Consider the following 21,857-nt stretch of genomic DNA (forward strand, 5'->3'; position numbering starts at 1 on the left):
CCATATAAGGATCGTTATAATTTTATTGAGTACATATTGCGTGGTTTTGTTTCAGGTATTTTAAATCCTTCTGGGATTTTCATATAAATATCACTATCTAGTAATCTATATAAATATGTTGTAACCACATCCATTAGATGCATGTGCAATTTTTCTGTGACTGCCAAATGTATTATGAATCTAAAAGTAGGTGTATCAATTATATGGGAGTATGTTTCCTTGTAATCAATACCAGGTCTCTGTGAGAAACCTTGAGTTATTGGTCGAGCTTTGTGTGATACCCCTCGGATCCGAGACACGGGTTGATCAGGCCCAGGCCCAAACCCGAGGGAATATCAAACAATTAAAGTATTTTAAAATGAACACAGATGACAAAAAGAACAATAAAGATAGAATAAAACTGAAAGAAACACTAATTATAAAATCCTCCATGTATAACTGAAAATTGAAACTCCAATCCTCCAAAACTTCAAGGTTACAACTTGGGAATCCACTGATGGACCCGTAACCAAAAGTTCAACTGAAACTGAAAACTGAAAATAGATAATGTTAGAAATATCGAGAGAAGTCCTACGTAATCAGATGAAGGTGAGACTGTCCTCGACAAGCACGATCAAGCTCTAAAGCTGGAACCGTCCTGTACCTGAAAAGAATAATGAAGGAGTGGGTCAGACCCATGAGCAAGTTCTAATCTAACTGCAATCCATACAGTGACCCGATACGCAGATACACCGTAGACACCTCACAATATCTATCTAGTCCATACGTATAAATATATCCACACTAAGGGACATTCACTAGTCTATAATAGGGGTCTCAACCTGAATAGAAGGCAACATGCGAATACGCACCCAAAGGTGGGCATGAGTACTTAGCCCTAACAGGGTACACCTCAACCTATTATAACCAGTTACGCATCCACTGCATATACGCACCATAACCAACGAGTCTGAGACTCAAGCTCAACTAGTGGTACCATAAACATATATATAAAGTCCGTCCAAATCTAGGGTAAGCAGTTCAACTATTTATTAAACTGACCTACAGTAAACCAACTAGTTAGTCACTCAACTTATTCAGTTGATATGACTTAACTACCATCCGTTAATCCAGGAAGTCATCCAACTTGGTTACAGCTGATCTGACTTAGTCCCAATTAGGATTCGATATCTTTCAATCCATTCCATTAATCCATTAGGTTAGGTTTATGCGTTTTGAGCTAAACCGTCCCTAGTATGTCACCGTTCCATACTGGTACATACAATCCTCCATATCCAGGTAACTTACAACATATATAACAGTTTAATAATTTACAGACCCAAAAACCACCATCCAAACAATTGCAGAAAAATATTTAAAGCTTCAGCAATTTAAATCCAAGCATTTAACCATATAGTTGCAGGAAACGATTTAATAATTCAGCAACTAGCCTCCTAAGCATGCATAGATCAAAATTAATGTGTTAGGGACTCCATCATGCATGTGAATAGGTTAAATAATCCTATTATTATCCAATAAATTGCTAAAACAATTTCAGAAGATTGTTTAATATTTCGGCAATTTAAATCCAAGCATTAACCATATAGTTATAAGAAACGATTTAATAATTTAGCAACTAGCCTCCTAAGCATGCCTAGATCAAAATTAATAATTAAATGACCTTATCATGCACTTGAATGCATTCTAAAATAAGTTTTATAAACACATTATATTCTATCAAATTGCAGAAATTGAATTCAACAATTAATTCAACTTCCAATTGTTAACAACATAGGAAGTGCCTTAATTTTTACACTGTTTGTCCCGACAATTTAGAATTAAACTTTAATCAATTCAGGGTCTTAATAACACTCAAAATTCATTCCTTAATCCCTCTGTAAAGTTCCAAATTCACTCAAACAGTCTCCATGCTCCAACAGTGAACATAGTACGTAGAAAATTAAAAAAAAAAAAACTTAAAATAAATCAAAAATAACAAGGGAGCCTGCTCCAAATTTTGGAGCAGGCTCTTTTCCAGCCCAGTGCCGGCTCTAGGACTCCTTAGAGCCGGCTCTACTTTGTTGTGGGAGCCGGCTCCCACTTCTATGGAGCCGGCTCTCACCTCATTTGAGAGCCTTCAGTCCCCGGTGCGTCGTTTCAGCTCTTGTGCTCCTTCTCCGGCCTATTCCTATCACTCTGTCAGTTTTTAAAACCAAACTTAGGTGTCATATTAATACCCAGTAGCATCCCAATGGCTTGATAACAATAGTTAAAATCAATTACAGAGATTAAATTTGCTACCGAACTAACCCGCGTTAGGAACAAAACTGAAACTATAATTCTATTCCAACCTCTCAGTTTCTCTTCACAAACTGATCTCAAGAGTCTTATATTATCCCATTAACATCCCCAGGGTTTGTTTACAGAAGATAAAAGCAAGAATCTTAACTAAAATCTCAACAGATTTTAATATGCTTTAATGAACAGAACTGGGAGCAACAATACACGAACTGTAAACAGATTTGAAATCAATGCAAACAAATCATCAACAAGCATACATTAAACACATAAGTTTCAATTACTAATTAGTTAATCCCTAGAGAATATCTAGGTGCACAGAACACGAGCCAAAGAGAATGAGGAAGATAAGAATTTGCCTGTGATTTCAATTTTGAAATCCCTGTGTCGTCTCTAAGTTTTCCGGCAATTCTGAACGCCGCCAAGCTTCCTATAACTCTGTCTCTAATCCTTACTCAACCTCCTTGGTCCTCTCTATACAATTCCTCTTAAGCCTCACTCTGTTTTCCCACAACTGCTCTCTGTTTCTCTCTCTGTATCTTTGGTACGTGAATAGGGTTTTTTCCAACCCTTAATACAGATTATAACCGTATATATATAGGCGAAAAAAAACATAAACCCTAATCCGTGTTTAATCAGAGACAGAGCCCTAATTCTAAACCTAGTCGGCCCATGAAACTATCTCTATTACGACTTACCTATACGTGAAATTCCAACCCCAAAGTTAACTGTAACTTAAAACAGAATTAAATGAAAAAAAACAATTAAACAATTAAATCCACTTAACTAATTAATTCCAATTAAATATCCCAATTAAATAATTTAAAACACTTAAACAATAAAATGCCAATTAAATAATAAAAGATAACTTAATTCAATTTAAAACACATGACACATAGGTAAACAATAATTAAACCAAATAATCACATAAAACCAATTTAATTCAAATTTCAAATAACCAATTAAACAAATGAAAAAAAAAACAATAAAATAAATAAAAATGTGATAAAGACAATAAAATAAATAAAAATGCAATACAATAAATATAAAAAAAATGCCGAGACTATCCTTTTTTAAAAATTAGGGGTATTACACTTTGTATCTCACAATTTCATTTTTCTCATTACGCTTTCGTACAAACACCCATTTGTATCCAACAGGATTAACACCCACAGGTGTCTGGACTACTAGTCCAAACACTTCACGTTTAGCTAATGAATTTAGCTCTACTTGTATCGCTTTTTTCCATTTTGACCAATCATTTCTTCGTCGACATTCTTCGACGTTTTGAGGTTCTGCATCCTCATTATCAATATCAAGAGCAACGAAATATGAGAATATGTTGTCGACAACAATTTCATTTCTATTCCATCTCGTTTCATAATTTAGTGAGATCTCATCATTTTTAGGTACCTTCGCCTCATCAAGGGCATATACCTCATCAAGGGCAACATCATCATCTGTTGCCTTTGCCTCATCAATATTTATTATTTCATCATGTTTACCTGAGACTCATCAAGAGCTTCTGCCTTATCAAAGGCTATTGTCTCAGATTGATCAATAATATTTGTTGCTCCTTTGGTGGCCTCTTCAAGAGTGCCAACTTTTCTTTGTGATTTCCTCTTACGAGGAACAGTATCTTTTGCACCAACTGGTCAGCCACGCTTCAGGCGTGTTTTAGATGCATTTGCTGCATTACTAACAAAAGGTCCCTCAGGGACAGCAATTCAAGCTAGAATATTTGTAGCTGGTATATGTGATTTTATCACTTTCTTTGTATCAGTAAATGCATTAGGTAATTGATTTGCAACATTTTGCAAGTGAATGATCCTCCTCTGAACTTCTCGTTTACATTGGTTTATGCGAGGATCAAAATGAGACAATTCCAGAGCATTCCAAGTAAGATCACGTTGCTGCTGTGTCTTTTCTCCTCCTAATGGTGGGAAAACAGTCTCATCAAAATGACAGTTAGCAAATCGTGCTTTAAAGACATTACCTGTCAGGAGTTCAAGATATCTAATAATAGATGGAGAATCAATACTAACATAAATTCTAAGTCTACGTTGAGGACCCATTTTAGTGAGTTGCGGTGGTACAATTAGAACATATACAGCACAACCAAAAACTCGTATATGGGAGATATTTGGTTATTGACCAAAAACAAGTTGCAATGGTGAGTACTTATGATAAGCAATTGGTCGTATACGAACTAATGATGCAGCATGCAATATGGCATGACCCCAGGCAGAAATAGGTAATTTTGTTCGCATAAGTAAAGGACGACCAATTAACTGAAGCTTTTTAATAAAAGATTCAGCCATACCATTTTGAGTATGAGTGTGTGCAACAGGATGTTTAACATTAATTCCAACTGATATGCAATAATCATCAAAAACTTGAGAAGAAAATTCAGCGGCATTATCAAGACGGATTGTCTTGATTGGGTAATCAGGATTGTGTGCCCGTAATTTGATGATTTGAGCAAGAAGTTTAGCAAATGCAATATTACGAGTAGAAAGTAGACAAACATGTGACCACCGTGTTGAGGCGTCAATTAAGACCATAAAATAGCGAAATGGTCCACAAGGTGGATGAATTGGCCCACATATATCCCCGTGAATTCGTTGTAAAAATAGGGGAGACTCAATAATGACTTTTGAAAGGGATGATCTGATAATCAACTTACCTTGTGAGCAGGCGGTGCATAAATGATTATTTGGTAAGATGAGCTTTTGATCTTTTAGTGGGTGTCCATGTGAATTTTCAATAATTCGACGCATCATTGTACTCCCCGGGTGACCAAGTCGATCATGTCAAAGCATAAAAAGTTTTAGGTCACACGATTTTTTATGTATCACAACATTTGACTCAATTGTTCTAATGGTTGTATAGATAACCCAGAAGGGTAAACATGGAGTTTTTCTAATATCGGTTTTTTGCCTGAGGTAATGGAAGTAATGTAGAGATATTCCACATTTCTTTCATTTGCAGTTTCAATATGATTCCTATTACGACGCAAATCTTTAAAACTCAACAGATTTCTCCGAGATCTTATAGAATATAAGGCATCACTAATTTGTAATCTTGTTCCACGTGGTAAAATGATGTTGGCTCGTCCAGAGCCTTCAATCAAGTCGGTGGGACCGATATAGTACTGACACTGGCGTCTGTCAGAGTTAAGTGGGAAAAATATTTTTGATCTCGAATGATTGTATGTGTTGTTCCATTATCTACAAGACATATGTCTTCTCCATTTATTTTGGAACTAGTCAGATCCATTCCTATTCATGCAAATTTCTTTATCAGAAAAGAAACTTTTATAACAAAAGAAACTTTAATACAAACTAGAAAATAAAAACTTTAATACAAAGAAAATAAAAACATAGTAGCAGAACATGAAAATAAAATAAGATTAATTGGTGTGGACATTTCCATCACCAATCAGGAAGTCTATCCTTCTATCACGGTCCTCAAAAAAATCTGATACATCCAGATTTGTGATGTTAACTGGCTCATTATGATTAATGAAATTCATTTACAGATTTGTGATGTCAACTGGCTCATCATAATCAAGGAAATTCATTTCCTTTTATTTCCCTTTTTCTTTCATTGAGGCTTGGTAAAGATCAACCAGATGCTTAGGTGTACGACAAATACTTTGCCAATGTCCCGTCATTCCACATCAGTAACAAGTATTATCATGTGACTTGGAAGGTTGAGCCACATCTTTCCCTTTTACCTGTTTCATTTCATTATGATCTCTCATTTGAGGATATGGTGTGGATCTCTAATTGCGAAAATGTGAGGATTGATATCCTTTACGGTAATAAGAATGATTTCTACCACGATCATATTCATTATTGTGGTAGTTATTTTTACCACGACCATATTCATTTATACCACCACGACCACATCCACGTTGGCATCCACGACTACGGGATGAGGCAACATATGTTTCAAGGATCGGTGTCGATCTAGTTGGACGGGACTATTATTTTGCTCTGCCACAAGCAAACATGATATCAGTTCTGAATATTTTTTAAATCTACGCTCTCGATATTGTTGTTGTAAGTGCACATTCGAGGCGTAAAATGTGGTGAATGTTTTTTCCAATAAAAGTTCATCAGTAATAGTATCACCACATAATTTCAAAGTAAAGCTGATTTTAAATAAGGCAGAGTTATATTCAGCAACAATTTTAAAATCTAGCAACCGTAGTTGCTGCCAATTAGCCGGGGCCTTTGGGAGGATCACTGTTTTTTTATGATCATATTTTTCTTTCAAATTGTTCCACAAACAAAGTGGATCTCTTTCAGTGAGGTATTCAGTTTTTAGTTCCTCGCTAATATGGTGTCGGAGGAAAATCATAACCTTTGCTTTATCTTGTAATGATACATCATTTTCTTCTTTAACTGTGTCTTCAAGGCCCATGGCATCCAAATGGATCTGAGCATCCAGAATCCAAGATAAATAATTTTTGCCAGAAATATCCACGACTATGAATTCCAGCTTTGTCAAATTTAACATTTTCAGAATAATTATATGTAACAACAATATAAAGATATAATTTAGCATAGTATATAAATAAATGGCATGAAATGAAATAATAACATAATATGAATTATTTAAATAACAAAGTTAGTAAAACTAGCCATAGGAAATAAATTATTAAATAATAAAAGCGGTAAAACCGGCCATAAATTATTAAATAATAAAAGTGGTAAGACAAACCATAATTAGTAAATCATTAAATAATAAAGGTGGTAGAACTGACCATAGTGTAAGCACATATATCATTTAAGTGAACAACTTTATTTTATAAACAATAATCTATAATTAAAATTTTCTTACCCTTTGAAGTCAGGAATTCAATGTTCTTTGATATAAACAAAGCAACCCAATAATCTATCGAAACTAATATCACAAAATAGATATATAGTTGAGATAGAAAGAGGGAGATAAAGTTTCTTCTTCAAATCTCAGAAGGATCTAGTTCGTGCTGATAACGTGTAATAAACATGTGTGTGTATATATATAAAGTAATATTTACGAGAGAAATGAAATATAACTTTCGCAGAAAGAGAGGGAGAGAGAGAGAGAGATGGAACAAAAGACCATCAGTAGTATACAACAAGCCTATTGTAACGGGTGGACGCTTGCCCATCCAAAAGCTCGAACTATTGGGTAGTGCTGCATACCCACCCATTTATACCCAATCACTTTCCCATCCGATTCCGATGTGGGACAAATGACCCTTGTTACATTCTTCCCCACCCAAACTCGCAACGCCCTCGTTGCGGTTCAGGCCACCCTGCCTACCCGGGATGCTAGCCCGGACGCCTTCCGGGCCGGGTGCTTGGCGTGACACCGGATCAAGGACTGGGTCTGGCTCTGATACCAACTGTAACGGGTGGGCGCTTGCTCATTTACCCAAAAGCTCGAACTATTGGGTAGTGCTGCATACCCACCTATTTATACCCAATCACTTTCCCATCCGATTCGGATGTGGGACAAATGACCCTTGTTACACCTATACATAGGCATACGCTTCCCAAGCAAGCCATAATAATGGCTTTCGCACTAAGCTAATCTTCCGAACTTAGTTTATTGTGGACCCCACACACTTATATATATATATATATATATATATATATATATATATATATATAAGTATATATTATTATGGTTATTATCTAAAAATAACATCACACATTTGGAGTTAAGTTTTATATTTACCCATAGCTCCTCTACAAAGTCCAAAGTCGGGATTAACTCAGCAACGAGTTAGGGTTACGATCGAGTCAATCGACTCAATCATCCACCTACGTCCTCTATAAAGTATAAACCGCGCAGCGAAAACCTTTCACAGTCTTCGCGACAGCTTTCGGACTCCACCGACAAAACCATCAACAGTCAAATCACTATCGTACGACTCGGCATTCTGCTAAAACCCTAAGCTGTTTCGATCTCTGCAAATATGGGGGATAACAACGATGCCTCCACGCGCAGCGACAAAGCCCGCGCGGTGAAAATTGCAGCGGCGAAAATTGAGGCGGCGAAAATTGAGGAACTCAAACAGGTACTACTCTGATCCAGTGAATCGATGTTTATACCAATTCTAGGGTTTTCTTCGTTAATTTCGTAGTTACGCGATAATCTTCTCGTAAACCTAGGTTTTGTTTGAGTTCAATTTGATACGCGTGTTGGTTATATGGCTTTGGCATATCTGATACTGGATTTCGTGTGGTGGATTAAAATTTGATTGTTGATGCAAGGAACTTGTGGTATTAAGTCTGTTTGATTACAGGCGAACAAATTTGATGTCTTTTGTATCTTTCTATTTGTTGCATATGAATGCCACAAGGTCATCTCATTTTGCCAAATATTAGTTCATCAATTTATTGAGTTGAATTATATTTTTTCAGAATTGAACTGTGTAATAATGGAATGTTTTAGTATTGTTTAAATTTTGTTTTCTCTTATGTCACAATAACTAAGATGGACATCAAGCATATGATTGTTTTTTCTTTTAAGACTTGTAGATTGTATATTTTGCTGTTTGAAAACCCCCATTCTTATTCTAGGCAACCACACAAACATACTGGAAACCCGTGCAGTGTTGTAGGCATGGTTGTTAAAATCGGGATTCTACACAAAATTGTTTTGGACTCCGTAGAATCGGAATTGTAGAATCGGATCGTGAAAATGGTAAGATTCTACCAAATTGTGAAAAAACAATTGAAACTAACTTCTTGAACAATAAGATCTGTAAAATATAACAAAAATAAGGCTAAAACACACAATTTTACATATCCATGAGTTCACAAATCTCAAATCCTAACAATATTCCTAAATCCGAATATAAATAAAAGAGAATGTAGCTCAAAATAACATGAGTTCACGAATCTCAAATCCTAACTCATCCATCTCCAAAGTTAGAAACTAAAATTACATATCAAAACGAATTTTTTTTTTTTTTAACTCTGCAATTTCCTTTCTTCTTCTTCTTCTTCTTTTTTTTCGAAAAGTGAAGAAATAAAAAGACCATTTTGTCCACCAATCCAAGTGTTACAGTGTATTTGACCTTATTAGTCACAAGTATGAAATTAATCCAGAGTTAGTACAACAAAATTAATGAACCACATATTAACTCGATCTCATTATGCTATCAGTTTAGACTACACGATTATATACTTTGGTTGGCATATCCGGCAAGTCTTCTAAGCTTTTAAATTATTTTTAATTTTTAATATATATGATAAGTCTTCATTTAAAAATAAAAAAAAATTAGTCAAATGAAAATATTGATCATGAAACCAAAATTTGCCTAAACCTGTTAGCCACGAGTATGCATCCTTGAGATATAATTGATCATTTTAATTTTTTAGAATTAAACACAAAAATACTTATTGAAAAAAAAAAAAAAAAAACACAAAAATATATTATGGAACATCGACCTGCATGGTAAAAATAATTGATATATATACATATATATATTTCTTTTTCTACCACTAATGAAAAATAATTGATATTGATGTGACTTAATCCTAACATGTTAGCCATGAGTATGCATCCTTGAGATATAATTGATCATTTTAATTTTTTATAATTAAACACAAAAATATATTATGTAACATCGACCTGCATGGTAAATAATTGATATATATACATATATATATATTTCTTTTTCTGCCACTAATGAAAAATAATTTATATTTTATAGAATAAATATTTAACTTTGTATACTATACTTGGGCCAAGCCTCTTTTATTTTGTAGCCCAGAAGAAACCAATCCAAAAATAAAGGAACCAGCCCAAAAATAAAGGCCCAAACAACCAATTTTGTAGAATTGTACGATTCTACCCCCGATTCTACCAAATGAACGATTTTGCTAAGATTTGGTTCAATTTCGGATTTTGTCTGCGATTCTATGACTCAAAATTGGGATTTTGACACCCATGGTTGTAGGATAACTGGACTACGTTGCTAAACATTACTCATATATTATATAGTTTTTCGGCTTATTCCAAATGTTGTTTCAATATAATTTTTTCTTCTTCTCAAATGCAGATAGCAAAGAGTCATCCCACTGGTATGACACCCAACATTCTGAAGCTTTTTGAACCCCGACCTCCACTGGAGTATAAACCACTTCCAGAGAAGAAAAAATGCCCACTGTATACAGGTGATATCTTCAGGAATTGAATTGTATCAACCTATCATTAAGTAGTTCTGTATAGCCCTAAAGTTACTTTCTGTTTTTTTTTTCCCCTCTTTCTTTTCAAAGGTATGGCACAATTTGTCAGTAACTTTGCTGAGCCAGGAGATCCTGAATATGCTCCACCTGTCCAAAAGGCTGAAACTCCTGTAAGATCATGACTTCTGCATGAAACCATACTACTTAGTGATTTGAATTGGATATTGATCTGACAACTTTTTCATATTTTATATTGATTTTTGTATGGTGTAATTTCATATTTGATTTTTATATCCCAATGATAATGGCTTTTGCAATCCATATCAAGGAGGATGTCTTATTTATGTTGTTTGACCTGATCGTTAATCATGAATTACTTCTATTCTAGTACTTCCCCATTCGATTCTCTGAAGTGTTGCAAGTAGGTCTATGTACTCACAGTTCCAGAAGTTAGTGTCACTATGTATTTGTTTATTAAATAGTTTTAACACTTTTGACTCTTAAATTGGACACATCTTTGTAGAAGTGGCGTTGCACTTGTTAATATTGAAGAGTGTGCATTTGGGATACAAACAAATTTGTTTACTCTGGTTGTAATTGCTTAGCCTAACTTCGCTTTCAGGGGAGGTCGACCAAAATTAACATGGAATGAAGTGATAAGAAATGATTTTAAAAAAATTAAATTTAGTAGGAGAAACAACTTATGAGAGAAAAGATTGGGAAAAGAGAATCTAGGTCATGTGGTTGACACCATGTGTACGGGATAAAGGCAAGGATGATGATGATGAATAATTTTGCTTTCGGGGGCAAAATTTTGGAGAGTTGCTACATTTGTCAAAGGGAATATGGAAGATTTTATGGAGTTCAAAAGTAAGTTTGCAAGTAAGTGCCTATTAGTGCACTTATCATATAAATTTCACTAGCATATTTTTTATAAGTCAAAATTTACTAGATTTTCAACCTTGAATATTTTTTGCTTCTAATGATCTTATGGGACACTAATGCTGTGTTCGGTAGGAAGGAAGGAAGAGGTGTGGAGAGAAAATAGGAAGGAAAGAACGAACTTCCTTTATTTGGTAGAGATGATAGAAGGAAAGAAAAGAAAATAGGAAGGATGACCCATCATTCCTCCTTTACAAATTTTCTTCCTCCCAAAAATGGGCAAAAGAAAAGAGGGAAGACAAGTGGACTGTTATAGAAGTTTTAAATTAAATACTATCCTAAATTATACTAGTTTTAAATTACAATACTATCCTCTATAAATTATAACATTATAAATATTATTGGATATGATGGTAAAAACAATTAAAATGTTCTCTTTACTTCTCTCTTAATAAACATAGGAAATTATAATCTTATTCGCTTCTCTTCTATCCAGCGGAATAAAAAGAAGGAAATACACAATCTTTTCCCTAAGAATGTCTCATCCATCCCTTCTTCTCTCCCTTCCATCCAATTTTTTTCTTTTCTACCGAACAGAGCATAACTACATCGTTTACAAGAGTGGCCTTCATTCTGGTAAAGGATATGTAATAATTGTAGTCAAGTTGGATTCAGAAAATACAGTAAGTTGCAATATACATGATTCAACAATTGACTTTCTGCCCCAGGTGCACCAAAATCATGATCTGCCATAGTAGTTGTGGAATGTGAATTGATTTCTGCCTTTTAAATCAACAATTGTATCAGATAACTTATGGCACGTGAATTGATCACTGCATTTTGAATCCGCATTTTCTATCAGATAACTTTATTGGTCTTCATTATTTTTACACACCATTAGCAGATGTTCTGCAATATTTTGGATGAATTACACTCACACACACATATTGTATGTGATAAAATCTGCAAGTATGGGTGAGTGGATGATGCATGATTATGTCGCACACCTGTAGAAAATTTATAATCGTGGACTAGACATCTTGGATTATTTTATGATACACTGTTGCATAATGCGTCTCTCAAGCATTCTTTGGTTGGGGGATAATTTAATTCTGCACTCTATACATCTTTGTTGATTCCTTTTGGTGGATTCAGGCACAAGTAAGGGCTGGAATCCACAAGTTACGGCTAGAGGAAGGGTCAAAAAAGGCTGCAGAGGAGCTTGAGAAATGTGACAATGCATATCACCTTTTTTTAATTGTAAAGTATACACTAGTGAAATTGATATCATGGAGTCATGGAGTTAACAGTTTAGTTATTTTTGTTCTTATACGTCGTCTTTGCAGATGATCCTAATAGTGACCCAAATATTTCTGGAGATCCATACAAGACACTGTTTGTATCTAGGCTTGTGAGTGATATTGTCCCATTCTTTAGCAAATTTTTAATGTTTGTCCAATATTTAATAAATATGTTGCTTGGTATTAATTACTTAAGAATCTTTCTGCTTTCAGAATTATGAAACCACGGAGAGCAGGATCAAAAGGGAGTTTGAAGCTTATGGGCCTATAAAGCGGGTAAGTATTATAGAGCATCCCAAGGGGGGCTCAGGTTATTGCCTTTTGATTCGGTAAGAGATTCACTTGTGTGCCATGGTGTTATAGGTCTCTTTTCTTATTTCATTTCAAAAGTTTTATATTTTTGGCTCTATTTTCAAGCTTTTGTTTTTTAATATTTTATCTCTATTTTTTTTTTTTTTTTTTTATTATATATCTACAATTTGCTTTTTCCCAAAATTTGGAAAAGACTTTGTTAAGTTGAGTTATATATCATATTTTGTTCTTCATATAAATATTATATATTATTTTTATTGTTCTCACAGTAATAACTTCAATTTTTTATTTATAGAGAGAAAATTTGAAGCTGAATAGCTATGAAACAATGACTTTGGTTTCTTAAAGGAGTCGACATATTAATTTAGGCTTTTATCTTGGCTGAAACAAAATCCTTTTCCTCAGGATTCTTACAAATAGAAATATTCCTCTGGTCAAGTTCATATATTTGGCCACTAAACTGTGTTTTGGGATTTGTCAGAACCCTGATATGTTGGTGATTTTTTTTGGCAAATACTTGTTTATATGTTCTCCATTTTGGCAAACTTCATTGCAATTATTATTTGTTGTTGTCAAATTTTGTACTTAGGTGGTGTGCACAACTAATGATGCATAGTCCTTGTTCTATTCGGCATTTGTAAAAAGTTTTAAGGAAGAATGAGCTTATTTTTGCTGTGAAACATAACTGGTGGAGGGTCAATTGAGCTAGTAATAATGGCACAGGTATCGTTGTCTATTTGCCTCTGGTAGTGTATGGATTTGTTTCTTTTGTCCCATGGTAACTCTCTCTGATACAGTTGGATTCAATGTCTTCTTTGGGATTGAGTATTGTGTTTAAGTTCTAGGTGGTGGTCTAGTATTAGATTCATCATATAAGCAGTATTCCTGGTAAGGGGTGGTTCTTTTGTTCCACGAATGATATTCGCGGTTCATAGATTTTCTACCAATCCAATTCTAAATATGGTCCTTCATCCTGCATGGCAAAGTTGGGAATTTTAAGTTGAGCAGAGCAGTGATGCATTGTGCCTTTTTGGCCATTATTTGCAAGCGACAAAAGGGGACTGACAACTTTTTTCTCTACTGGGTAAAACATATAGGGAGTATTAGCATCTCTCTCTTTTATTTTGATTTGTTGTACATGCTGTTCGTGCTACTAAAATTGTACTTTTGGCTTTAAAGGGTGTCAAAAACATATCAGCAGTTGAGAAGACTTCCCTGGTATTTCATGTATTATTTATAATTACTTTGTTATTTAGAATATATTTCCCTGGTAAGGGGAGGTTTTTCCCTGGTAAGGGGAGGTTTGTATGTTGAAAAACTGGTAAATTGGCTACTACATCAATTGTTCTGCAACTCTAGCGGTGGTGGTGATGCATCTCGCCTGTGGAAGCTGTATGATTTTAAGGTGAGCACGGCTAATGAGGCATAGTGCCTGCCCGCCGTGCCATTAGAATTTGTCATTTCTAAAGTTTTCAATAGAATTTTCAATTGATAAAGTTAATAAGCATCTGTAGTGACACTCTTTCTTTTCTTCAGATTTGATTCTTCTTTTGTAACTGTAGCTTATTATTATTATTATTTTTTTCTCAGATTCAATTGATTACTGACAAAGTCACAAATAAACCTAGGGGCTATGGTTTCATTGAGTATATGCATACACGGGATATGAAAGGTTTGGTTTAATCTATTTCATTTATTGATCTTCTCTCCGACATATTTTGTATTTGGTCTTTGAGAGCATGTGTATGTCTTGCAGATGCATATAAACAAGCTGACGGGACGAAGCTTGATGATAAAAGGGTCCTTGTAGATGTTGAACGTGGTAGAACTGTCCCAAACTGGCGACCTCGCAGACTTGGTGGGGGACTTGGAACCACTAGGGTTGGAAGCGAAGAAGTAAACCAGAAATACTCTGTGAGGTAATTGGCCTGCTTGATACATTTACACTAGCCTCTATTCATGACAAAAGAAACGCGTGAATTGACTTGCATGCGGTATAGAGTATATTTGCTAAGAACTTTAGTCATATGGATGATAGAGATGATGATTTAAATAGAAAACAACTGTAACTGTATACCTGTGAGAGAGTATGCAGACCTTTGGGATTTTATTTCCATATGAAGGCTAAAAACAATTTGCATACAATTTGAGAGACCAAAATATTGAATTTCAGAACATTTTGCACTTCTCATTTTTTAAAATAAATTTATCATTCTTCCTTCCTTTCATTTACTTAAGAACCTGGTTATACACCCCTCCCCCATTCTTTTTTTGGTCAATTTGTGTAGTGCTTTCTTCTCTGGTGGTGGTTGTAGAAGAGTTTTCATTCTGGGAATGACTTCCTTCTCTGACATGTCTGTCCTCTTGCTCTTTCATTCCCTCTATTTTTTCACAGTTTCTTACTTTCCATTTCTCCTTTTCCCAATTGTTGGCATTAAAGGTATTAGTTGCTTGGTGGTTTCAGTTTGGCTCCATATGTACCTAGAATTGGACTCTATTTTAATATTTGGTTTTGGTTCCTTTCCGTTCTGGTTCCAGTTCTAGTAGTTTTGGAACCTTCAATGACCCCCAACAATCTCATACTGTGAGATTGTTGGGTATCCACCAAACATATATTTTTTTAATTTGTTATTTTGGACACCAGTACTAAGAGTACAGCATCAACAGCGTGCTGTCTACTCAAAACTTCGTGTGGTAGCTGTCTCTGTATATTCAGTATGATTATTTATTAAATGAAACAACTTGTATTAGGTCAGAATTCCTCTTCTTTATGCAAACGTGGTAGTTTTTTATACATCCATTATATTGGTTTTAGTTACAAAGAAGCCATTGAAAAATTTAAATTATGGTAAGATATATAAAGAGGTGATGATAGATACTTACTGATGTTAAATAACTGAGACCAATTGTGATGAAAATCAAGTGTGTAGTTGATAAACTTTCTTTTCTCATTTCTCCTCCATTGGGATTGTTTTTCACTTGGTAATAATAATAAGGTTTACTATTAGGAAATAGTACCACAACAATTCTGGTTAGTTTGGTTGTTTATGTATTTTGTTAGATGCGATCTGTAGGGGAGGGGATAGCCTAATGGCAGGCTCTCACATCACATGGTTAAGTGCATGTGTGATGGGGACTGCATGTGTTCCATAGTGGCCTATGCGGTACTTTAAAGTGACACAACTATGTGTGATTATTTTTGAGGTCTTGTGATTTTGTCAAGCATTGTAAAATGTTTTGGCCCCTTTTTAAATGCTCAGAGAGCAACAACAATCAGGAGCACCACCTCGATCTGAGGAGCCAAGGGCACGAGGGGACAGGCATGAAGTCAGGTAATATTTCCGTTCATTATTTTGTTCATCTTTTGTGTATTCTAGGTGTTATTGTTCATGGTCAAATTTGTTCATTGCACACTGTTTGCAAATTAAACAAATTCTATAATGAGAAACCTTGATGGGTTGCGTACGAAATATCTATGTCTTACTCATGTCAGCAAATGGTAAATGTGTTTGCTGTTGAATTACAATGTTTCAGGCATATGGAAAAATCTCGTGACGGGGGAAGGGACAGAGGAAGAGAACAAGAGAGGTTCCATGAACGCTCGCATGACAGACCAAGGGATCGTGATCATAGAGATGATAGGCATCACAGAGATTGGGACAGAAACAGAGACAGGAACAAGGGGAGAGACCATGGTCGAGACCGTGACCAAGCACAGGACCGCGACAGAGCTCGGGACCGTGGTCGGGACTATGATCGTGGTCAAAACAGAGACCGTGATCGTGATCGCCATCGCCATCGAGAGGAGGAGAGGGATAGGGATTATGAGGTCAGGGACCCTAGCCGTGGTCGTTCCCGTGATGGTTATGACTATGACCAGGTGGAGTCAAAACAGCATCACAGACGGTCTTATGAACATGCTGAGCCTGAGAAGGATCCTGGATGGTACGATGAGCCTGAACACGGGCAGAGGCATGCAGATGCTGAACACCACCACAGACATTACCATCGGGATCGAGGACAACATGATAATTTGGATGTCCAGGGTGATGAAGTCTGAGCCGCGTGAAAGAGAGAACTCAAGATTTGGATTTTGAATATTGGCGCTCAGAGACTTTCTCGTACTACTAAGCAATTTTATGGTTAGCTTTTGAACTGGTAAGGTGACCTTATATATATGAAATATAAAGCTCTGCATTCATGTTTGCTACTGATCTCATGAATGAGTTTACGGACTGGCTTTGATCAAGCTCAAATAGAAAGTGGCTCGGGGCTCCTAGATTTTGGGATTATTTGCCCTTTATGTTATTAGGACTCTGTTCTATGTGGGGTTTTCAATTTTTGTTTTTGATGTTTGAAATAAACAGAAGGAATTTCATGGTACTAATATTTGCATTCTTACGACTTCTTTTGCATGTGAAGTAATTTTGGGTAAAGTTGCTCGCGGTTGCAAATCGATCCTAATGGTTCCTAAAAAAATGGAACAAAAATTGGAACCATTTGAAACCAAAACTGTAAAATACCAGTTCGGCTTGCTGGCAAATCACGATTCTCTTTTGGTAATTATTTTCACAATCATGAGAATAAATTGATAATTATTTTTATTATTTTCTAATATATATTTGTGAAATATATGTATTTGTTTTTCTTTATTTAGGAACCGAAATTTTGAGGCCTAATTTTAAGTTGTACACGCTCATGTGGCCCTCTTGGTACAAGGAGTATAAATGGGTGGGTATGTAGCATCCCAATAGTTTAAGTTGTTGGGTAAATGAGTAAAAGTCCATCCGTTACAGTTGGTATTAGAGTTAGACTCGGTCTTTGATCTGGTGCCACGCCTAGCACCAGGCTCGGAAGGTGTTCGGGTGGACCACCCAGGGTAGGTAGGGTGGCCCGGTCGCAACAAAGGTGTTGCGAATTCAAGTGAAGAAGAATGTTATAAGGGGTATTTGTCTCGCATCGAATCTTGATAGAAAGTGAAAGATGTATGTATGAATGGGTAGGCATCACTACCTAACAGTATAAAGTTTTAGATAAATAGGTAAACTCTCATCCTTTCATTTGGTATGCATCTATTAATCATTTATTTCTATTATTATTATTATTATATGTTATAAATTAATTCAATCAATCTATGGTTGTAAACAATACTGGAGTTGCTATGGGTAAATTACAGATGCCGTTTTTACTTTGACATTTCCTTTTGAATGTGAAAACATCAATAATGTCTTTATATATATATATTATAAAAAAAACATATTTTTTTGTCCGGCATACCGCTTTATTAAAGTAAAATAAAAAATAAACGGAAGGGGTGTTGAAACCTATGTGTAATTTGACAAAATTTCGGAGAGGCCAATGTAATTTATTCATAAATATTCTGACAACAGTTTTTTATTTTAGAGTTGCTATAGTCTGCATGGTTAAATTTTAGGTAAATTAAATTACACCTTCATTAGGCTTGGATAAATTACAAATTGATAGCCGTTATTATTTTGACATTTCCTTTTAGTGAAAAAATCAATAATGTCTTTATATATATATATATATATATATATATATATAAAATAGAAAATTAATTTTTTTTTGTCCAACATTATTTAAAAACATTCCATTGAAAATATGGGTAATATGACTGGTTTATTAAAAAAAATAAACGGAAGGAGTGTCTCTTGATAACATTATTCTTAACACGCTTCTAATAACTAGTTGCAAACCGCATCAGCTCCCACATCAATCAAATGTTTCAATGCCAACCAAGATTGCGTTGCTTTAAACAAAAAAACAAATCCATTTACCACCTTTTTGTATGCCTATAAAATTTAAATTGTACTTACTATATATACGCAAAAAATGAAAACAGACATAAAATCTACAAAACATTTCAATTAAATTACCGGCACGAGCAATACACAATCCAGTTGGTACAAGCGCTTTTTTCCTCTTGTCAAAACGTAGTCTCAGTTGCATTTCATGTTGAGAAAAAATAATAGTACAAGTTACTATATATGTATGTACACACAGGGTCAAACGTAGTCTCAGTTGCTTTTTCCTTGAGCTTTTTCATCCGGTTTAGGATTTTGTTTTGGGTTAGAATTGTTTTATTTCGTTGCTTTGGAGATCATGGGTCATATTCTCACGGAAACATTGAAGCCCTGGGATTGTAAATTGGGCCTTGTTTAGGCTCTGAAACTACTTCATACTGGAACCAACCCAAACGGGCCCTAAAACAGAGTTGAAACTACTTCATACTTCAGTCATACAACGTTTTAAACGGAAGCGTGAAAGTTACCAAATGTAATTCATACAATGTGAGAGTGAGAGCTGGAGTACCAGGACCGAGAGCAGAGTGAGAATTGGAGTACCAGGAACAAGGGTAGAACAAGTGTTAGAGCGAGAGTATGAAAATGATAAAATTAAGTCATACAGAGTGAAAGTTGAAGTACAAGCAGAGCGCAAGAGACACCCATTAAAAAGAATTGCGTGAACTTTCTCCCATTAGTACTTTGCGTACTATTTCAAATTCCGCGCACAAATAGAATCAGGAGATTCTTTTTTTAACACGATTAACCAAAAAAAAAAAAAATTACACGATTTGTACTACATTGGTTGAATTTGAATCTACGTCCCAATTTTGTTTAATCTTTTTTCAAAAAAAAAGTAAGATTAGGTATTTCATGTTACAGAAATCCAATGTGGATCCATCCAAACTTATAACACCTCATTTCTCTCTCTTAAAAAAAAAAAAAAAAAAAAAAAAAAAAAAAACAAAACAAAACAAAAAAACTAACTAAACTTATAACACCCTATATATTTTTGCCAGATGACAAGCACTTTGTGAATCGGGATATCACCAACTTAAATCTCAATATTAAAATGATATCGCCAAAAGGAAAAAATAAATAAATAACCTAATTACGTAATTTGTAGTATTACCAATCAATTAAAATTATCAAATTTTCTTGATAATTGAAAATAACAATTCCTTGAATGGGGATACCATATTTTAGTACTCGGGGCCCTCAATCCTTGTTCAATAAATCGCAGTTGTACTAAATACACACATATATATACACATATATTATTGGTGTGTGTGTGTGTGTGTGTAGTATATACATATTATCGAGTTTCAAATCATAATTAAATTTGACTTGTTTATTTTAAGAGTCTATTTGAGTTGAACTTAAATAACTTTGATTCATTTTTTTAGTTAGGAAGCACAGTCACTTTTACAAAGCATTCTCAAATAATGGAAAAATAACATGTATATTACTTTTCTTTTTCTTTTTTCTTTTTTCTTTTTTTGTTTTCTAAAAGCCAATCAACTCAAGTTCAAACTTAACTCAATAGAATTAACATGCCTATCTTGTTTATTTCCCGAGCCAATCTTGATTTAGCATTTAGCTAAGTTAATCAAAATCCCGATTCAAGTAACTTTGGGTTCATTTTCATTTCAGATCTAATATCCGAGGCAGAGAATTGTATCCCTTTCAAGAGATTCTCATAAAGACTGAACACAGTTCATAGTACTACAGAATATAGTATAATATGCATATATGTTGTTGTTGGGAAAGTGCATGTGAATCATCATAATGAAGAAGCCGCCAAGAGCCATTGAAGCAACCATGAAGCTTCTTCTTAGCTTTGCAACAAAACGGTCTGTCTAACTACTAACTACTACTACCAAATTATAAGCTGACTGGGAGTACCTAGGCCTCACTTACATTATACCCTTTTTTAGGATTCCACCTCATCAAATGTTGGTGCACTACTCTTCCTAACTTGTATGCATCCGAAATTTCCTGGAAATCCCATTTTGTTGTTTGTTTTATCTTTTGATTCTGATTTACATAAGTTACCATAAAAACACAAGTAAAAACAGTATGAATAACACCACCCTATAATAACATGTGTAGTATGTATATACATCTTATGTGAGGTTAGTTTTATCTCACATCTAATATATTCCAATATTGCTTGGTTGGTAGAATGATAAAAACTCACCAGTAATAAAGTAAATTTCAATATAAGATAAATTACTTTGTGTAAAAGTAATGTAAAGTTTTTAAAAATCAATTTCTTCCTATCTCACTTGAGCTTGAGTCCTCGAAACAGAGATTATACCACCTAGGCCAAGAGCCTAAATCATAGGCGCAATGTTCACCTAAATATTGGAAATATCCTCATGTTGAAGCTAAAATTTTTGTTATTACTATTAATTGAGCAATAATTTGAAATTTTAAAATATATATATATATATATATATATATATATATATTATAACCTCCATGGTTTGAAAAACAAGGTCTAAAAATGGTGTACTCATTTCATCAAATTATCATCATTCAAAATGTCCATTTCTCACAACTAGTGAAACTAGTTTATTCCAATCATCTATTGAAACAATATACTCTTTAGCTTAAACGAAAAGGTACTAAATTAATCTTATTTATGTCAAGACACTATCAACTGAAGTGAAGCTTCCATTGTTGCCAAAACTGTAAAGTATTATTGGTAACGAAATCATAATCTTGAGAAAATAAAGATCAAACTAATCCAAGGTGTCACATTACCATCAATCACTGTCGTGACCTATAATACTAGAACAAATCCTCAAAAATAAGCAACCTCGCACTTCCTATAGTAGTAGATTTCTTTTCACACATTGCGCGCACACACATTGGAAAACTTGCAATCTGATCATCACTCTAATTATTCCACTCAGTAGGTATTTCACTTCAATCTATAGTTATATATATTCCAATCAGCTAGTATCTCCTCCTATTACATTGATTCTGATCTTTCAACTAACCTCCTCTTTTTGGTGTAAAAAATGTCATTTTCAAAGCCTAAAAATCTATATATAATTATAATTCAAAGAGGTGGG

The 21,857-nt window shown here is 34.5% G+C and overlaps 2 protein-coding genes across 2 annotated transcripts; one reads left to right on the top strand and one right to left on the bottom strand.

Annotated features, from left to right (window-relative positions):
* Positions 1-6,171: 6,171 nt before the first annotated feature.
* Positions 6,172-6,804, bottom strand: LOC132282086 (uncharacterized). Its single transcript, XM_059783715.1, has one exon. It carries the CDS (start codon positions 6,802-6,804, stop codon positions 6,172-6,174), a length of 633 nt encoding a protein of 210 aa, XP_059639698.1.
* A 1,193-nt stretch (positions 6,805-7,997) lies between these two features.
* On the top strand, positions 7,998-17,353 carry LOC132283184 (U1 small nuclear ribonucleoprotein 70 kDa). The gene is made up of 10 exons (XM_059785109.1): positions 7,998-8,356; positions 10,349-10,463; positions 10,566-10,645; positions 12,513-12,588; positions 12,704-12,768; positions 12,872-12,934; positions 14,561-14,642; positions 14,727-14,889; positions 16,231-16,302; positions 16,505-17,353. Exons 1-10 carry the CDS (start codon positions 8,255-8,257, stop codon positions 17,028-17,030), a joined length of 1,344 nt encoding a protein of 447 aa, XP_059641092.1. The 5' UTR covers positions 7,998-8,254; the 3' UTR covers positions 17,031-17,353.
* Positions 17,354-21,857: the final 4,504 nt, after the last annotated feature.

Source organism: Cornus florida, unplaced genomic scaffold (genome assembly GCF_030987335.1).
Source record: "Cornus florida cultivar Cherokee Brave unplaced genomic scaffold, ASM3098733v1 CherokeeBrave_3.0.0_Hap2_Chr11, whole genome shotgun sequence".
Taxonomy (NCBI): Eukaryota; Viridiplantae; Streptophyta; class Magnoliopsida; order Cornales; family Cornaceae; genus Cornus; species Cornus florida.